Consider the following 19798-nt stretch of genomic DNA (forward strand, 5'->3'; position numbering starts at 1 on the left):
GCCACGTTACCCCCGATGGAGAGGAGCTCTCTCTCTCTCTCACAGCCTGGGCCCAAATCACGGAGGGCTTCCTCAGTCAAAACCAACATGTTAGACTCCACTTAGAATCTGACTGGAAGCCGGTGCAGACCTGGGAGCATCAGCACAGCATGTTCACTGTCTGATGGAGCAATTTACGTTTCCAAAAGATCTGGAGGGGTAGCCCCCAGGGGGGTGCACTGCAGCCGTCTTGCCTTGAGGGGACCCAGGCATGGCTCATTGGAGCAAGGTCTGCATTTCGAAGGAAAGGTCGTCCCTGGTTTCCCAAGCACTGGTGAAGAAAAAGCAGCCCTACTGAGACTGCTTGGACTGTGGGAGGGCAACTGAGAGCAGAATGGGAGCTCTTCATCAGCCAAAACACGCTAGGCAAACAGGTCCTGTGTACACGCTTTACCCACCCTTGGCTGGGCTCTGAAAATCCCTTGATCAATGGATGGAGAGGTTCACTACTGCTCCTGAAAGGGCCTTTCCAGACATGTTAAGGCCCAATCATTCAGCCCTCTCTGTGGCACTACTCCCATGAGTAAGGGCTAGAAGAGCAAGGGCCTACTTTAACTAAGTTAAAGTAAGGGGAAAGGGCAGCTCCCCAACCCATGCTAAAAGCAGAAGAAGAGCTCCCCTTCTCAACTTGGCTTGAGTAAAGCGGGCTCCCCTCTCTCCTCCTTGACTGGTGCCTTGAGAGGCACCACTGCTTCAATCTGGTTTAACCACTGCTGCTACAATGCAAAATGCCAAGCCCAGCAAATGCTTTCTAAGCCTTCTGCAGCCACAGGAGGCAAACCAGACTCGTCTCCTTGTCCTCTGTTAGTGGAGAAACACTCCGGTCACAGGGTCGTGCTGAACTAGGGCATGGCTCCTTCCTGCACTCACACAGATAGAATGCGCTTTGAGAAGAGAACTTACCAAAAATATGGAAGGGTCAGAGCCATTGACAGCAGAAAGGTCAAAATAAAAAATTACCAGAAGCTGCTAAGCTTTCAGCTACCTGGAGTCGTTAACAGAACATTTCTTGAAATTATCATTGGATATAATGTGCAGGAATTGTCTTCCTCTAAGCAAATTCAATCGGACTGCACGCACACACACAAATCTACATGCCAAGTTACCTAGGTTTCATCCAGCTAGCTTCACCATTTGTACATCATTTTCAAGATCTCTGAACCAGTCACTGCTTTCCTATGAGCGAGATCTACCAAGTACACCTAGGCAAAAGGCAGTACGATCAGAACCTTTTGTTTTTAATTAGCTATCAGAACCCAGACTGCAAATTATTTCTTGAGAAGGCTGAAATAAAATGTCAATAAGTAGAAGCGCTGTGGTTATGAGCAGCATAGCCCTTTGGATGCAGAGGGCTCGCAGCAAAAGCAAGTTAATGCTCAACATCAATATTTAGTAAATAGTAATCATGCAAAACTGCAAACACCCCCACCCAGCAGCATTTATTTTGGAGGAGTCATTTAGCAGCTCTGAGGCAAGAGTCAATATTAAAAAATCTGCAGTCTGGCAAAAGACCCCACGGGCTGCATGTGCTTTCAACCTTATTTACTCTCTTGTTGTAAGTCCCTCGAGTGGAAATTTCCCCTAGGTCTGAACTGAAATGTAGCACTCCTAAGGGGAACAGAATAATTTGCTTGACTGTGATTTCCCCAGAGAGCGAACCAAATGTGCTGTATTTGCCCTTCTCAGGTATCTCATGGTATAAGGAGAGAACTCCTTTATGTTACATTTAAAAGTGGGTTACTGGCTTCCCTAAGCACAGTCAACAAAAAGCATTAATTGTCACCTTTCCAATGCAGCCATAGTGCTCCACTCTAACTAGGGAGTTTCTGCAGAAACCTGGATGCGGCGGGACAGCGAATAAGTTGTATGAATTTTAAGCTAGACTGATGCCAGCACCAGTAAATAAAGAGAAACTTCATATAATACCAGCAATAATACCACAAGCAACAGGTACTGGAAGCCCCCTTGCAAGGTTGCAACATGTACTAGAAAAAGTTCAGACTGTCACATTGTCCAAGAGGAGGAAGAATCCTCAGACATGACTTCCAGTTTGCCCTTAGATGCCATGAGGAAAAGACAAAGTGACTGACAGATACAGTGACACTATATTGCCATATTGTGCTATTAATTTTTAATTTGGGAGGAAAGAAGATCTTGCAGTTAAGATACATGGACTGAGACCCAGGAAATGAGATTCCAGTTCCTGGCTCTGCCACAGATTTCATGAGTGACCCTGGGCAAATCGCTTCATCTCTCAGCGCCTCAGTTGCTCACCTGTAAAATGAGGAACCTTGCCATGTACCCTAAAGGGCAAAAGACCTGGGCAAAGAGGAAGGGGAAGCAAGTCTAATGCATCTCCTGCCTTTCTTCTGTCTTGTCTATTTCAGTTCTGATTTGTCAAGATACGTAAGCAGGCGCTTAACTTTAAGCTCATGAATAGAGCTGGCCAAAAATTTTAACTTTTTTTCCCCCACCAAAAAAATTGCAGCTTTAGGTCAACTGAAGCATTTTGTGAATTCATGTCAAGCAAGCAAACAAAACAAAAAAAGTGAAAAACAAAAACAAAATCAGAACCTTTTGTTTTGACATTTTTCAATGGGCATTCTGCCTAAGTTAGGACGGAAAATTTCCCCTGAAGTAACAAATGCCAGAAATACACAATTTCATATATATGTCTATTTGTAATTTCCATTCTTTTGCAGTATTCTTGCATAAGGATGAACATACAAATTCTTTCCCTCCCAATTTTGTGCTTTTCCTTTTGGTCCCACCTAGGGTGACCAGATGTCTCTATTGTATGGGGACAGTCCCGATATTTGAGGCTTTGTCTTATATAGGTGCCTATTTTCCCCCCATCCCCTGTCCTGATTTTTCACATTTGCTGTCTGGTCACCCTAGTCTCACCCCCATTTCGTCCTTAAAATTAACAGGCCTTTTCTACTGACATCCATTTCATGGAATCACTGAGTAGAAGGCCAGAAGGGAACATACAGCATGATCTCCCCTCAGGCCTGCCGACAGAAATTCCAGGCCCCAAGGCAGAACAGTTAGTGGGTCCCCTAGAAAGGGATAACTGAGGTTTGATTCGTGCAGGATGGGCTGGAGCTGGGCCCTATGCTGCTGCTGGCCTGTGGCCACATGGGCGCAGAGCTGGACCACGTGCAGTGGTTGGTGCAGGCATCCACAAACCTGGATGTCGTCCGCCTGACATTTGGGTGGTGCTGTGTGCCTGTGCTGGCTGGTGCCCAGTGAACTTCCGGCTGTGCTGCTGAGTGCGCTTTTCTGGTATGGCCCGGGCTTCCACCTGCCCGCCCGGCTCCCTTCACCGCCGCCGGTTTTTAGCCACCAACTCTGTGGGTGCTCAGGGACTGGAGCACCCATGGGAAAAAATGGTGGGTGCTGAGCACCCCTACTGGCAGCCTCACTACCAGAACCTCCCCCTTCCCCCAATGCCTCTGGCCCTTTGCCGGGCCCCGCTGATCAGCGCCTCCCTCTCCCTCCCAACAGCTACCGCCTGCCACAGATCAGCTGTTTCTTGGTATCTGGAGGCACTGGGGGGGAAGAGGGGAAGAGCAAGGGCGCAGCATGTTCTGGAGGAGGGGGCGGAACTGGGCAGGGGCAGGAAGAGGCGAGACCTCGGGGGAAGGGTGGAGCAGGGTGGGGGCAGGGTCAGGGCAGAGCTGAGGGGGATCCCCCCCACCCCCACAGATTAGAAACTTGGTGCTGGCCATGCACGCCTAGGAGCCCTGTGGCCTTTCCATGGGATTTAAAAGGGCCTGGGGCTCCCGGCTGCCACTTCTGTGGCATCAGCCCCCCAGGCCCTTTTAAATCTCCCGGGCCCCTGGGCAATTGCCCCTTTTCCCCCATCAGCAGGCCTGTCTCCCCTATATCAGAGGCCACCAACACCATCCAGCACCTGCCCACTCAATCCAACCACCTCAGCATCCTTAGTGCTGTAAGAAGCCAGAAGAGTTAATTAACTGATATAATAAGAGATGGTTTCCAGGATGTTCCCTATGGCTTTTCACTGGCAAGACTAGAGTGGTGTTTTAAAAAATTAAAAAGAGGAAGACTAAACAATGCTTGACAAACTCCCTGTAAAAAACGAAATCAGAAAGTGAAGGGTGCTGTAATGTTATTTTAGGTCATGCCATTCGTGTCAGTCTGGGTTTACTGCATTCCTTGTTCAGAGCATACTAAAGCAATCTGTGCCTCGGCCCTATGAATAACATGCAAGCTACAGTTATAGCTGGCAAGGAGGTGATTTTGCTTTAACTGTACATCTGACAAAATAAAACTACTCCAAGAGAAGGACTTGGAAATGGATACAAAGTGACAAATTCGAAATGGGCAACATCCGCAGTGGGTTTCAATTAGTGATTCTTCATGGGCAAGGAGGGTTTTCTCTCCCCCCTCTATCCCTAAAGCTTCCTTGGAATCCTATATGTCACATGCTTGAGATCTCCAGAGTGCACACAGTCTGGTGGGGAGCCCTTTAAGAAACCAATGTGAACATCTGCCTCCCACAAAAGTGGTGGGAAGAGGAGCGGGTCATTCTCTCCAGTGGCAAAAAGTGAGAGAGGGGACCACAGGTTGGAGAAGTTCCTTTAAGGGCTAATTATGTTGTTTGGTAAGTACTAAAACTGCATGCTGCTTGGTGATCTACTTTCCTTCTCGCTTGCACATTCATTAGCTGAATGGGTTTAATGTGCCTTGTAGAAGAGAATGTGTTGTTTGGCCTTTTGCACAGCTCAGCCTTTTGCAAAATTTCTTTTCTGCTAACACACTTCTGTCTGAGGCAAACAGCTCATAGTCTATTCTGTTCTGCCTCTGTTTCTTACCTTACCTCAGTCTTGTAACTGCAGGGTCAGATCTTCAGCAGCAGTAAATTGGTATAGCTCCATTCAAGTCAATGGACCTATGTCACTTTACACCAGCTACAGATCTGATCCTCAAGGTTTCTAGTAGTCTTGGAATCATTCCTCAGCTGCCCCCACATATGAATCTATCATCATTACAGCTTGCAAACATTAAGATTATGGCATAGCTAACAGAACAAAGTTGGTTAAATTTGTCTGTAACATAGTCCATAAGGCCAAGTACTACAGGGCCGTGAGGTATATACAATAATCCGTGATGCTGCAATGCGTGAGTGTACCGTACAGTAATGAATCAAGGATGAGCTAATAAAAGAAAGAATGGAGCTGCTGCTTTGACCTTGAATCTTCTTGCTGCAGGTGAAACATTCCACAGCCTTTGCAAGACTGAAATTTTTTTTATTTCCTCTGTGAATTTTTTTTCTTTATTTCTTGTATACAACCACAGAACGATAATAAAGAAAATGGGAGTTTTCGAGCACATCAATATTCTAAGCAGGTGACTATAGTAAACGGGCAGCGCTAGATTGTCCTTTGCATTCTGAATAGCAGGGATCAGATTCTCATTTAAATTGAAGACCCCCTCTGGCAGCATAAACAGGCCTTAAAGAATTTATTCCTGCTTTAAGACCCTTTTGCATTGCAAAAGCATTGTAAAGGGGCCTTAGTGTAAATGAACACCAGGCCCTAGATCGCTTAATGATTATTCTGCTCTCCTTATGGAATGGAATCTGCACCACTGCAGCCTTCATTACTAACCACAATGTACATAAGTTCAGGACATGGGCTCTGATCCTGCACCATTAAAGTCATTGGGAGCTTTGCCATTGATTTCAATAGGTCCTTAATGCGCACCAAACCCCCACTGATATCAATAAGGATTATGTGCCTGCAGCAAGAGGCAGAGCAAAAGGCACATTAAGCAGGTTGCCATTTGGATTGAAGAGGAGATTCATGAAAGGTTTGTTACACATGAGGATGCAAAGCAATTCTCCTCACAAAAGCAGCAGAATAAAACCCTGTACTTGAAGCTCTCTATGCTCAGAAATCTCTCAGCCATTGCTTACTATGAAATATCCAGCTTCAGGGGTCTCACTGAGAATGGAATGGCATTTAAAAAAAATCCCATAATTAAATATTGACAAATTTTAAAGTTGTTTCTATTTTGCAGTGTTTGAAATAGACCCACAACTTTCATTTTGCTAGAAATCAGCAAAAATGTCTGCAACAAATGAAACATTTCAAAAAAGTAAGCAGGTTGTCAGATTTTTTTCAAAAAAATGCCATTTTTTGGACAATCCAACAGAAAAATTTCGAACAGTCCCACGCTCACCCTTTTTCATCTCCTGGCCTGTTGTGTAACACAGGATTTCTTTTGGGAGCCATGCCTCTCCCCTCCCATTCACCACTGTACCACTTTGGGGAAACTACAGCAGAAAAGTAATGTTAGGAAGTTGTGTGTTTCAACGGTGTTAGAATGTAACGTAGCAGCTGGAAATAAGGGGGAGGAGCTAGTACCATGTGACCAGTCAACTGCCAATTGATTATGCCTTGAGAACCTCTGACATAGGCCATTTTAGAACAAAATTGGCTGTGTTCTCATTTCTAGTGTACATTTTGTGAACGGAGATTTATAGACAATCATATTTATCTTCAGAAAAATAATTTGGCATCATATTAAGCTTTCTACATTAATAATTGTCTTTGGGTCCTTCATGTTGGTGCATTAGAAGTCTAAATTCTGACTGCGGATGGCCTAAGAGGCATAAAAATCCTGCATTTAGATAATCAAATTGGCAACCTGAATATCCAAACGCACTATTTAGACAGCTGAAGAGTGGACGCTACATCCACTTGTAGGCCTTGGTAGACAGTAAGAATCCATAGCTTCCCTGTTGACCTTAGAAAGGCCTCTGGTTTCATCCTCATTTGCCCTTGCTATATTCACAGGGTCCAGCAGGTCTGTCATAATCTCTGCTATAACTATCATCATCCCACTTAGACACATTCTAGTAGGTTTACCACAAGTAATGCTGAAATTCTAACAATGCCTGATACCGCATGTAATCCCAACAGACTTTGGTCATCGGCAAGCGGGACAGAGCCTAGGACCTCTGCAGCTTAGCATGAGCTAAAAGCCATAATGCTCTTAGCTAAGGCTGTAGAGCAGACTCAATAATCTCTCTCTAAGTGGTCTCGGTGCCACTAGATGGGACAGAACACCACATCCTGGAGGTGTGTGGGTTACACACGTACCGGTCATAGTAAGTGCACACAGTGCAAGAGATCCAAGTGCATCTTGAATCTAGGTGTGTTTCAAAAATGGTGGACTGGTGGAGTAAGGAGAAGAACTTGTCATGTTGGATGGGGAGAGTTATCATGTTATGGGGGGGGGAGCAGGGTGGAGGGAGTTTGGACAAGTATGCCAAAGGCACATAGATGACTATGTAGTGTGGGAGGTTACTTTCTAAATGCACAGCTTACACAGCTTCCTACAGCTCTGCAAACAGTGAAACTTAGCTCAAAAAAATGTAGTTACCAAATTACTACTTCAGCATGTGTACGGATGGGAGACTCCCGCCCAAAGTCAGCTACTAATGAACGGGACTAGCGGAGTGGAATCGGGTGCAGCGCCAGCAAAATATGAAAAATACTGACTTTGTGCAGGTCCTACCAAAACATTCCACAGCACGCACATATAAAACTATACTATGCATCTTCTCACGCTCCAGTGCTTTCTTTGGTACTTTCTAAAAAACTGGCACAATCTGCACACACATCGCTATTTAATTTATGCCACGCTTTTTTTTTTTTTGGCCATCCAAAGTTTTAAACTTAAATGCGTGCATGCACATACATACTCACACACACAAATACACACTCAGTCTGCATCAAGGCAAGCTCAAACCCTGCTTAGTGTAAACCCTGGCCATCTGACAATCTTTTGAACAAGCCAGCCATCTCCTAAGTCTCTCTTTAGTTCACACTTCACAGACTGAGTAATGTGATACTGGTAAACGTCAGGAAGAAGGTCTTACTTTGGTATGCTTTGAATACTGCTGAAGCTGCCCACTACAGGACCTTTTTACTTACAGCTTGCCATTCCTCCATTTCCCAGCTGTAACGGGGACATTCAGCAATGTAGCATTCCTGTTCAGAGACTGGTCTTGTGAATTGGTAACAGTCGGTCTCCCTGGCTGTTTTCTGAGTGCCCGTGTGGCAATAAACGTTTCTCTGCTGAATGCCTCCTCCACAGGACACGGAGCACTAAAAAGGGACAACAAAAAGTAAGTTGCAGCTTTCCTTATTTTCCTTGTGAAACTCTCCATTACTATAGTGAACCTCTCTGATTTCAGACGAGGAAGGGAGCCGAGATACTGCTCTACTTCCAGTTCTGAAAGACATTTAACACTTGTCTGAGCTAGCAAGCAATAGCACCTAGACATTTAAAACTCTGACTCCTTTTGATGCAGAAAGTTCTTCTCCATGTAAGAAAACATTTTGCAGGGAATCTGAATGCACAGGGTGAAGTTCTGGCTCCAGTGAAATCAATGGGAGTTTTGCCATTAACTTCAGTGGAGTCAAGGTTTCACCTATAAGATTTATACTGCAAAAATCTCTAAGGATAGCAGCATTGTTAAAAAAATCACAAGATGCTAGAGTCAGCAGGAATTGTATGTTACTCCTTGCACACTCCGTTCAATAGTTTAAATAAAGAAATCAAACTTTACAGAAACATCGTTCAGTAGACTGGTCAGCCTGTAATGAAAAGAAGCACGAATTACATAGCATAAGAACTAAAGCAATGAAGATTTGTAGGTAAGAGACTTCTGGAATTACTTTTAATTTACATATACACCATAGCAAATTACTACATACTGCATATCCCCACAAACTATTTTTGTCAATTAAATTGTTTTATTTTCACATATAGTAGCTTCATTATGGCATGAGCACATTTTTATTCACTTCTAGTCATATCATGAAAGCCTGATTTTAATCATGATCAAAATAAGTTTTTTCTGATTTTTGAATATTGATATCTACAGCTCACTGTTTTCAATAGCTTAATTTTTTCCATACAAAAATACTTTCTGCTAGCATCCCACAATATAATATTTTTAACTGGTACTTAACTTCACTGCTCTATGGATTCTTTCTTGTTAGGTCCTAATATATAGTTTGTAAATGTGGAACAAGATTAATAAACATTAGATAGAAGTGCGTATAACAGAAGTGCATAGTTGAAATGTAGATATAATGATTAACATTTTGCTTCATTAAAAATTAGTAGAAAAGACCTAATTAATATATGAGATATTGAGAAAACAAGTTCATAATACCACAAAAGTAAGCCTTATTAAGTAATGGAATTAAGCAATTTATAATGTGCAAGGAATCCTCCTCCAAAACTTTAAAAAGTATTGTTCTGTAATGCAGCGTTTCCTTTACTATCTGAACACATCAGAAAGCAAAGGAGACAAAAAAAAAAAACACAACAACAAAAACCCCACAAACCCCTGACTGTGAACTGGTTATAAATATTTAGGAAAGGCTGGTTTGTGTAACTTGGAAAAGTAGCACAACGCAGTTAGATTCCTATGATTTGTGATGTAAATACATCCCACATGCTGTAGTGCTTCTATTATGATTAATAACATGGTTTATCTTAAACATTCCACAAGGGAGAGTGAGCTGAATAGTAGAAACACAGTTGGAGAAACACATCCATTTTTAAATAACTTTTGCTCATAAACTTACCCACCTACAAAACACACATTTGCAAGACTGTTGCGATATTGACAGAAGGGGTTAAAGTTGCAGCTCTGTCCTAGAAGAGCCTGATCCTGCATTTGATATCGAATTGAACAGGAAAATGTTATGCAACATAGTGAGCCAAAAAGGACAATGATGTCTAATTTTAGTAATGGGAGTTTATTGTATGTAAAGCTGTAATAACTGTACTCCAGTGTACTGTATGTAAAACTGTAATACTCCCAAGGACCCGACAGGGGCTTTTAAGCCGTGGACACAAGCCCCCAGGAAAAGATTTTGGCTAATTTAGGGGCTCACCTGGAATGAAACCCTGGCTCAATTGAAGTCAAGAGAAAAACTCCTACTTAATTCAGTGGAGCCAGGATCGCACCCCATTTGTGAGCTTAAGTCAGGAAAAATCTTTTTCATCAACTTGAATGGGACCAGGATTTCACTCCTGAGATCCCTGCTATACTGTCATGTTTATCCAGAACACATCCAAAAATCCCCAGAGATACAAGGCTTCAAAACAACTTCTTTGGCTTAATCAATAACAGAAGAGAAACTGCAGCCGCTGTTAGAACATTAACATTGGATGGATGTCATTTTTCTTACAAATCAGAACGGCGTCATCTCTAAGGTTCTGAAAAGAAGGAAGTTGCGAGTTTATGGGCTAGAATTCTTTCAAAGGGGCTACCACACCTAGCGTTCAGAGCCAAAGGTGATTGAAGTCAATAGGAGTCAGTCCACTGACTTCAGTCTGCTTTGGATCAAGTCCCTAACCAGTATGCAGCCCTCTCACTCCGTGTATAACATTTACATATTTGTCAGAGTACAGGTAGGATTTTACAGCTGGGTTCCTAATAATAGAATGATACATTATTATAAATGCCCATTTAGACAGAAACTCTGTCCTACAGCATTTTTAACAGTGATCATTGTTTTACCAATAACTCTGTTGATCTGAGAAGAGCAACTCTGATTTATACCTACTAGATATCTGGCCCTAAGAGCATAATAAACCTGATACTACCGTTCTCCCCCTGTTCATGTAAGGATCAGGGCGTAGTTACTATGCTCATATATTTATCCTCTATGGGACAGAACAAACCTGCCACTTTTTTCACCATAGACCTCGATGTAGTTTAGCACAAATTCTCCACTGTCAACAGAGAAACACAACAATAAAAATGGAACATATTAACTCCTGTTACGCACAAGTTTATCATTGAGAAAAATATAGGACCAGGTTTCGGCCTGAAATCTACATAAAGAAACAGACAATTTTCAGACTACAGAATAAGTATTGTTACTTTTAAGCTGTCAGATGTCTCGGGGCATTTCCTTAGTTAAAAACACAGGTCCATTCATTACTGGAAGAGAAAAACCTTTTCAGATGAATGCATAAATTAACAAATATTTTGCTCTAGGAAGGAGGATTTATAATTATCTAGAAAAGAATTTCCCAGAATTTAAATACAAGCAGTCCAGATAATAGAAAACATACGGGACTGGAGCACTCTCTTATACTTCGTGCTGGCTAGTATTCATTATTAATCATTCACGTACCATTTCTAAAAGGAAAAGGAAACAGCCACGGGCACACACAACACAAACGGTGTATGTGTGGTGACAAAGAAAATGTAAGTGTATTTTAAAACTCTGTCTTACATCTCACACAGTCTATTGCTGGTTTACCCACTACAGAAAGAGACAATCTCATGGTAGCATAGCACCGCGCTTATTTTTACAGCTGATAAGATCTACGAAAAAACAGAGTGCTTCCTTGATGGTATCCAAACAGTTCATAGCAAAAATTTCAAACAGCACATAGCTCATTTCACTCCTGATGTGGAAGGATCACACCAGTTCTCTGCTCTCTCTTTAACATGGAGTGTGAATGGTGGCCAGGTCTTGAAAAAGTGACAAAACGTCACTCTCCTTGAAAAAGGCATATACAACTGGCGGTAGTTTTGCCCATATTTATGTTAATTAGGGACCTTATCCTGCAGTCCTAATTCAGGCCAAACGCCCCCTGGTTGTCGAAGCCAGTGAGCCATCTGAATATCAACTCCAGATACTTTCCTGCCACCGTGCCTGGGGCTGTATCCTGTATCTCTAAGGTCCTGCTCCAAAACCCATTGAAATCAACGACTGAACTGACTTCAGGACGCACTGGATCCAGAGTGCGATTGCTAATTTCTTCTGTTTTAGACTCCAGGCACATTAGATATGTGTTCAGTGTTACAGAACGCAGAGCTTTACTTTTTGCTGTCAAGTTTCCAATCAGAAATCAATTTCTTAACTCATTTAACCATTTTAGTAACGTCTTTGAGCCCAAATAGAGAGCAGATATTTGAAAAACTCTGGGTCCAGGCTTCAGTTGGTGTAAATTGTTACAGCTGCATAGGCGTCAGTGAAGCTACATTGATTTACACCAGTGTGGGATCTGGCCAAGCTGACTTCAGTTGACCAGTTATACTATTTAGCAGGCTTCAGGATGTATCATACAGAGAAAGCATTTTAATCGCTGCTGTTCAGCAGTTTATAGACAAATCACTTGTACCTTCAAAAGTATTTATCATAAAAGGCACTTCTAGAAGTGTGACATGCATGGCACTATGGCATGACATTATTCAAGCCTTCGAACCATTCCAGTTTTACTATATCAAACGTAGACAAACTCTGCCAATTTACTATATGGTGACTGGCTCTGTGTTACAGACAGAATCTAAGGAAACAGGATCATAACATCATTATTTTTAAATGATCTATTTTGCTGTTATAAGATGCATTTTCATCTTTGCTTTTATAGCTAATGTTTAGGGCCAGATCCTCAGCTGGCCACGCTGGCAATGCTCTACAGTATATAAAGAATACAAATATTCTTTAATTGCCTAGTCATAACAGATGACTTTAGGCCATAAATCACCTCATATTCTCATTAAACTGAGCTTATTTCTCAAATTGAATGAAACTGAATCCTATCATGCAGCAGCATGTTTTGAATTTTAAAGCATTTATCTTTACCAATTAAAATTAGCATATTTTTAAGCAATCAACAGACCGTTGTGTTGGTACGTTGACTTTTATTAGCTACAAAATTTGCTTTCAGGAGCAGTCACTTTAAATAAAGTGCAGATCTGATATGATTAGACATTTTAATGGTCACGTGAGTCTTTATTTTTGTAGGCTTATGGACAAAATTAAGGCCTCAGTAGTGCAAACAATAAGGCACTATGCTTAACTTTAAATCTGGGAGGAGCCCCATTGAGTTCAACCGGGCTGCTCGCGTGCTTAAGGTTAACTACTTGTATATTTTTTGGAGGATCAGTGCCTAAACAACTAAACCTGTGTAATGAATATATGATTACCCCACTCTCCAAGAAAGAAACACAAATATTGTACAACACATATTCTACTTATTCTAAGAGGAGAATAAAATATCCAAGTTTGAAAATAATGATGGCTTTAATGCTTTTTAAATTTAATGTTTGACATTTGATAAAAATGTATCTATTAATATTAATATTTGTCTACACAAATGCATGTATAGATGTGTTCATGTTTTATCTTTTAGGGAAGGATGCATACAGCAAGAATCTTAGGGTTTCATGTAGAAAGCAGAGAAAGATTGTGAATGAATATGACATTGTACAAGTTAAAAATTAATGTACTTATGGATCTTCAATAATTTGTCTGATTTGCACATCATTAAGGTACATGCAAAATGGAGATTCAGAGGTAAAAATAAATCTGATTAAATAGGTTAAATTTGGTGTTATGAAAAATATGAAATTTTAGTTTCAAAACCCAAATTCCGCTATCAGTATTAGCGAAAAAAGGATGAGAAAAGCAAACTGATATTTTTCATGCCTGAAATATTTCTCAATAGTTTAAAATTGGGAAAGCAATGTAAATAAAGAATCAAAATGGATTAAAGTTATGGTCTGAGCAAACAGCATACTTGAAAAATCCAGACTTTCCTACTTTCCCGCAGCCTATGCACTAAGCATCTGATTTTGTACTGACCCAGAGGAAAACTGCTGTTACAGTATCAGAGGGGTAGCCATGTTAGTCTGGATCTGTAAAAGCAGCAAAGAGTCCTGTGGCACCTTATAGACTAACAGACATATTGGAGCATGAGCTTTTGTGGGTGAATACCCACTTCGTCAGATGCTGTTACAGTGTAATGCATTTGGAAGAATACAAAACTGAGCGAAAAGTATGTTTTAAAATGAATAGCTCCTATAGATTTTCTCAACTTTAATAGGAAAATGATAAACAAACATTTTAATTTCATATGCCTCCAAATTCATCACAATTGTACTTAGGAGCCAACGTATTTAAAAAATAAGGAAGAAGGAGGAGAAGAGAGTCTGCTTACTCATACACAGCAATGCCTTTTCCCAGCAGCAGTCCAAGAAATTTACAATAGTTGCTTTTTTGTTAGCAGTTGATCTCCTTTTTGTATCGAAAACAGTGCTAGGGCTTCAGCTGATATAGATAGTGCAGCTCCATAGGCTTATCTGGAGCTGTGCCGACCTACTCCAGCTGAGAATGTCACCCAGAACATTTATACTTTTATTGCAAAAGGACTGAAATTACGCTGGCAACCAGATAAGGAATATCTAATGGTGAAAAAGGTAAAATGTTGCATCTCACCTGTCCCCAGTCTCCCGTTTTCCACTTCGGACATCTGCCCCCTCTACACTTTCTTTGCACGTTCGGTTTAGCAAGGTGCTTGCAATAATCGTCCTCTAAGCGGTTTCCTTCCTTTGACAAGCAGTAAACATTTCGGTGTTTATGTCCCCGTCCACAAGAAGCAGAACACTGGAAATGGAAAGCAATGAGACAGTTTTAATGCAGTTAGGGCTACATTGTTACATACATCCAATAACTAAATAGGGCATTTAAACTCAATGTAACAGGCCAAAAAGTATGCCCTCCGTCTCACCATGGTAGCCATTAATGATGAGGGGTTGTAACTGAGGACAGAATTTAGCCCATGAAAAATGTCCTCATTTGTATCATGTACTGCATCTCTTTCTTTCTTGTAAAAGTCTTTCTAAGAAGAAAATACCAACAACAACATAAAGGAATAGGATAGAAATTGGCATTCAGCTGTCTAGATTCTTGGCTGATATAAGTCAGCATGACTCCAGTGACTTCAAAGGACCAAAGTCAATTTACAGCAACCGAGAATCTGGCCTTTAGTATGACACATTCTACCACTAAAAAAATTAAAGGGACAGAGTCCTTTTTGGGTAGCCATTGACTTATGTGCCAAGCGAGAGTAAAAGGCGAGTAAATCAGAAGAGCAACATACTACGCCCACTTTGCACAAATTAAAACGACTCCACAAGGAGTGAGGCAGTGGAGAAACAAATCCATAACCTTCCAAATGCCACATTTCTAAAGCTATGTTTGTTTTAATGTTATACTAAACAGTGCAGAGTGATTTATTTTTTATTAAATAAATACTGAAATCGGGCAAGCTCCCACTTCAGTTTTATATGTTTTGAACCCGACTCAGAAGAAGCCAAGATGACAGAGCATAAAGAATCAAAGCAAAAAGAAAATCAGCGGGTAGGTGAGCTGTAAGCTTTGTAGTGAAGCAACTAATTTCAACCTTTTTCTGCAGGTTCATTGAACTTTTTCAAATGTGACCATTTCTGGCATGCCAACCCTAAGCAACTTTGCTTTGATTTCAGATTAGTCTCCTCCAAAAGATTTAGGACTCAAAAGGGGTCTGGAATCACGACAAGAATTTAATATGACAGTTTCTTGTTGAACAAACCCCTTACTCAGCATGATGCACTGAGAGATTCAATTTCAATTTCTTCATTACATGTTAGGCAAGTCATTGCATGTTATATCACAACCATACTGATTTAATCCTTCAATGCAAGCACAGGATTTCTGCAATCTCTCGGTATAACAGTTCTCCTGTTTTCATTTTAGAATGGAATGAATGCAAGAAGATGGAGATAAATAATGTCTAATAGACCTTAGGATTCTTCCTTCCTTTTGATGACTCTTATCAGTGCTTTTACTAAGAAATAAATCAAGCCAAAAGTTTTCCCTCACCCTAAATTGGTAAATAAAAACACAAGGATTGTACATGCAGCAGCTTGGAGGTTACATTAGGTCTAGAAATTGGCCAGAGCCAACCCTCATCTATTATTATTTTAATTACAGCAGTCGGGTTCAATTATGTAGGACACCATGCTGACTAGTCATCAGAGAGAGTTCCTGCTCTGAAAGGCTTACAAACTAAATAGACCAGATGAAAGTGGGGAGCAGGGGAGACAGCACATAAACAAAAAGTACAAACTGAGGCAAGGAGATATTTTAGGTCCCAGATCAGGGAAGCCTTTACACACACGTTTAAGTGCTGCCCTGAATAGGGATTGTTCCCTGAAGCAGAGCCTAAATTACTTGCCCAAAGACACATAGGAGCTAGGAACTGAACCCCGATTTCCTGACTCCCAGTCTAGTGTCTTAAGAACATAAGAATGGCCACACTGGGTCAATCCAATGGTCCATCTAGCCCAGTGTCCTGACAGTGGACAATGCCAGACGCTTTAGAGGGAATGAACAGAACAGGGCAATTACCGAGTGATCCATCTCCCATCATCCACTCCCAGCTTCTGGCAGTCAGAGGCGTAGGGATATCCAGATCATGGGACTGCATTCCTGATTATCTTGGCTAATAGCCATTGATGGAGCTATCCTCCATGAACATATCTAATTCTTAACCAGTAGATCATGCAGATGAAGCATATGGGGAAGTCCAGATCCAAACCATGTGCTTGGCCCCAGTCACTGTAACGCGTTACGTTAAAAGCCTGAAAGTAAACACACCAGTCTTTGAAGGCGTTCAGATCCATATTTGAACTCCGTATCTCAGGCCCAGCCCATTACTTTATAAATTATTTGTTAGGATGGCCAGCTGGCTGTTCAATTCTTATTCCTTATGCCTGATCTATAGCTCCTTTCATCTCAAAGGATCCCAAACGGATGTGCAATCCACGGAGCAGATTTTTGGAATACTTACACAGATTACGTAGTAGTTACCGACGCTCATCTCATTGACTTCAGCTGAGTGTTACTCAACACGCGAAAAATTGCAGAAACTGGTACTGTGTAAACAGAGTATCCCCGAAACATGACATCCCTTGACATCGAATGAAGGACAGTCCACAGCACATTTGAAATGGGGGAATGGAAAGTTTGGCCAAAGCTATTAGGTTTAATCCTTACTCGTACAAAAAGAGCCATGGGATATTTATTGGTGTAACAGAGCAGATGTCCAGCACCTTGATTTTTAGCATCTCCGCCAGAAGACACCCTCCCTTCACCCCATATCAAAAATGGCATGGTGAACAATCTACCTTGGAAAGCTAAATAACCAAGTTGACCTCACTGGGAACTGAACCTGCGAGGCCAGGTATTCAAATGCTCATGTATCTGAGCAATCAGAGTGGGAGGAAGCCCTTGTGTGTGATTGGGAAAGGGGAAGCCAAGCACCATCTCAACTGTAAAGTAACACAGTCTACAATGGAGCACCCAAAGAACAGAGAAGATGACCCAAGATAGGATGCAGTGGTGCCTACACAGTGACCATAGTTAGGCTACCTCATTCCACCATGCTTTGCGTCAGTGGTGGGATTTGAGCAGGCTGAACTTTCTTCTGGATGAGTCAATCCACTGTGCCACCCAAGAGAAGACCATATGTATTTTCAGTTAGGAAAGAGTCTAAGTTTTCCTAAGAGTTTTGTTGATGTGTACTGTAGTTTCAAGGTCAGTCAAAAAATTGCTCAGCCTCACATTAAAAAACAAAGAGAAAACACAGTTCCTTCCTCCAACACAGTGATGTCTTAAAATTATGGAAATCCACAATCTTGACAAAATTTCAGACATCAGCCCAAAAAAAAAAAAAAGGTCAGAATTTTTTTCCAAAATTTTGTTTTGCTTTTTTGCCAGGCTTCAGAGCTGGTTAAAAAAAAGTCAATGGTATTTTTCATTGGAAACTCAGTGGCTTTTGTGAAAAATGTTCAAACAGCTCAACTTCAAAGCAAATGTAATTAAAAATAAATTGTGTCTGGGCAGCAAAGATTAAGAACATTCTCAAATATTGTTACAACCAAATACCTTCTAATGTTTTCATTCGGTTACCGTCTTTGGACTAAATCCTGCCATTAATATTTAATACAAATTTCCACTATCTTCATTACACATTCCGCACCTGGAATGGAGGCGGACATGGCTCTCAAACCTAACAGTGAAAAATCAAATAAATCCCTAGACTTGATTAGTATTTTCCCCCAGTCAATGGAGAAATGTACATCTTTAATTTATAAATTTTCCTCCCATTCATTACATAGAGAGACTAATAACAATGCTCATGCATAGCACCTTTCTAGGGAGCTGAAAGTATTTGACAAATATTCAGTCTTACAAGAACTGTGGTACTGGTAGATACGGTGCCAGTGGTAAGTGTTTTTTTATCCTCATTTTACAGATTGATGAACAGAGAGATACAAGGTCCAATCCGGTGAGATGTTGTGAGCTCTTATAGAAGGTCAACACCTTACAGGATGAACTCCCATGTGAGCTGGGGTCACACATGCAATTCATTCACAGTACCAGGAAGAGTATCCAGAATATGTGACTCTAAGACCTATGCTCTACATGGGAAAAGAGTTAGAATCATAGATTCATAGGACTGGAAGGGACCTTGAGAGGTCATCTAGTCCAGTCCCCTGCACTCAAGGCACGACTAATCATCTAGACCACCCCGACTGGTGTTTGTCTAACCTGTTCTTAAAAATCTCCAATGCTGGAGATTCTACAACCTCCCTAGGCAATTTATTCCAGTGCTTAACCACCCTGACAGGAAGTTTTTGCTAATGTCCAACCTAAACCTCCCTTGCTGCAATTTCTCTGCCTGTAGCACACAATAGTTCAGTCTCCTGTTGGCTGTAATATTTTAGTTATTGAGTTTAGTGCATGGGTGGCATGTGATATATGTGATCTGATCTGATGGCCCCTTCTGATCTTAAACTTGATATCGCTAGGCGACTTTCACACGCATTTACATGCATGTAGTTGCATTCTGACCTTAAGGTCTAGGAGTCTATGTACATTTAACTAATTTTGCTAATGCTTGAGTATAATTGGTATATTCTCAAGATGATGTTGTCTGGTACCAAACATTCTTCTGTTCTCCCTTTCTAGAACATAAATGAAAAAGAGAAGCTGTGCATAAACATTTTTTGATCTAAGCCGTATTTGCTTTCATGTATATGTGAACTGTAAACTCTTTTACTCTTAAAAGAAACAATAGTAGGATGAACAATCAAATGAAACGAAGACTCTGAGGACTGAAATTCCTTTTGACAAGAGCACACATTGTGATGTTTTTAAAATTCTTTTTAGCTATTTCCAGTTTTTTTGGGGCACTATTTTTAAGCATATGTGATGCAGAAAAAAAGCTTAAGGATGTGCTTCACTTCTACTGTATGTGATTTATGGAGGTACACACCAAGGTGGTGCACTCTGACTCCTTTTATTTCTAACACTGGAAGAACTTTGCATGTCGATAACAGAATTTAGAATTCTTTTATAGCTGGAAACAACATGGTCTGCTTACATTTTATGCCAGTAACAGCTCCACAGTGAGGTAAGCTTTGACCTTGGCTTCTTTAAAGCCTGTGAAGTGTACGGATGAAAACACTTCTTTTTTCTTGTTTTGTTTGTAGAAAATACTTCAAAGCAATGGGAAAAGGGGGGATTGAGACTCTCTTTTCATGGAATATCAGCCTGATCTAAAGATCATTTAAGTCAATAAAGAGACTGCTACTAACCAAAATTGGCTTTGGATCTGGCCCTAAATGTGCAGCAGAGGTATTGGATGGATGGTCTTATGCTGATCGGGTTTCTGGACTTAAGGGTTGTACTCTCAGACATGCTTTGTTAGTCTAACTCTGTTCTCACTGACATGCTTTTGTAGATTCAACCCTAACATCTTACAAACTGGGCAGATTGTCTGGCATAACAAAGGAAACAACAACAAAATTAAGCTTAAATCTTGCAGTCTTGCCTCATGCAAAACTTACATT

The 19798-nt window shown here is 41.1% G+C and overlaps 1 protein-coding gene and 2 long non-coding RNA genes across 4 annotated transcripts in view; 2 read left to right on the forward strand and 1 right to left on the reverse strand.

The window, feature by feature from the left end:
- The window catches only part of LOC127053241 (uncharacterized), a 172993-nt gene that overhangs the window by 130256 nt on the left and 22939 nt on the right, over positions 1 to 19798 (forward strand). The window lies entirely within an intron of this gene.
- The window catches only part of ADAMTS9 (ADAM metallopeptidase with thrombospondin type 1 motif 9), a 141107-nt gene that overhangs the window by 20815 nt on the left and 100494 nt on the right, over positions 1 to 19798 (reverse strand). For both annotated transcript variants that reach the window (XM_050957230.1, XM_050957229.1), the window contains exons 29-30: positions 14337 to 14504; positions 8010 to 8183 (exon numbers count right to left, since the gene is read on the reverse strand). In XM_050957230.1, the coding sequence (XP_050813187.1) occupies positions 8010 to 8183; positions 14337 to 14504 (342 nt within the window). The remainder of the gene's footprint in view (positions 1 to 8009; positions 8184 to 14336; positions 14505 to 19798) is intronic.
- LOC127053243 (uncharacterized) lies at positions 8091 to 19797 on the forward strand. Its single transcript, XR_007774972.1, has 3 exons — positions 8091 to 8203; positions 8650 to 8735; positions 18199 to 19797. It is a non-coding gene; the product is annotated as an uncharacterized LOC127053243 (long non-coding RNA).

This window comes from Gopherus flavomarginatus, chromosome 6 (assembly GCF_025201925.1).
Source record: "Gopherus flavomarginatus isolate rGopFla2 chromosome 6, rGopFla2.mat.asm, whole genome shotgun sequence".
NCBI classification, from domain to species: Eukaryota; Metazoa; Chordata; order Testudines; family Testudinidae; genus Gopherus; species Gopherus flavomarginatus.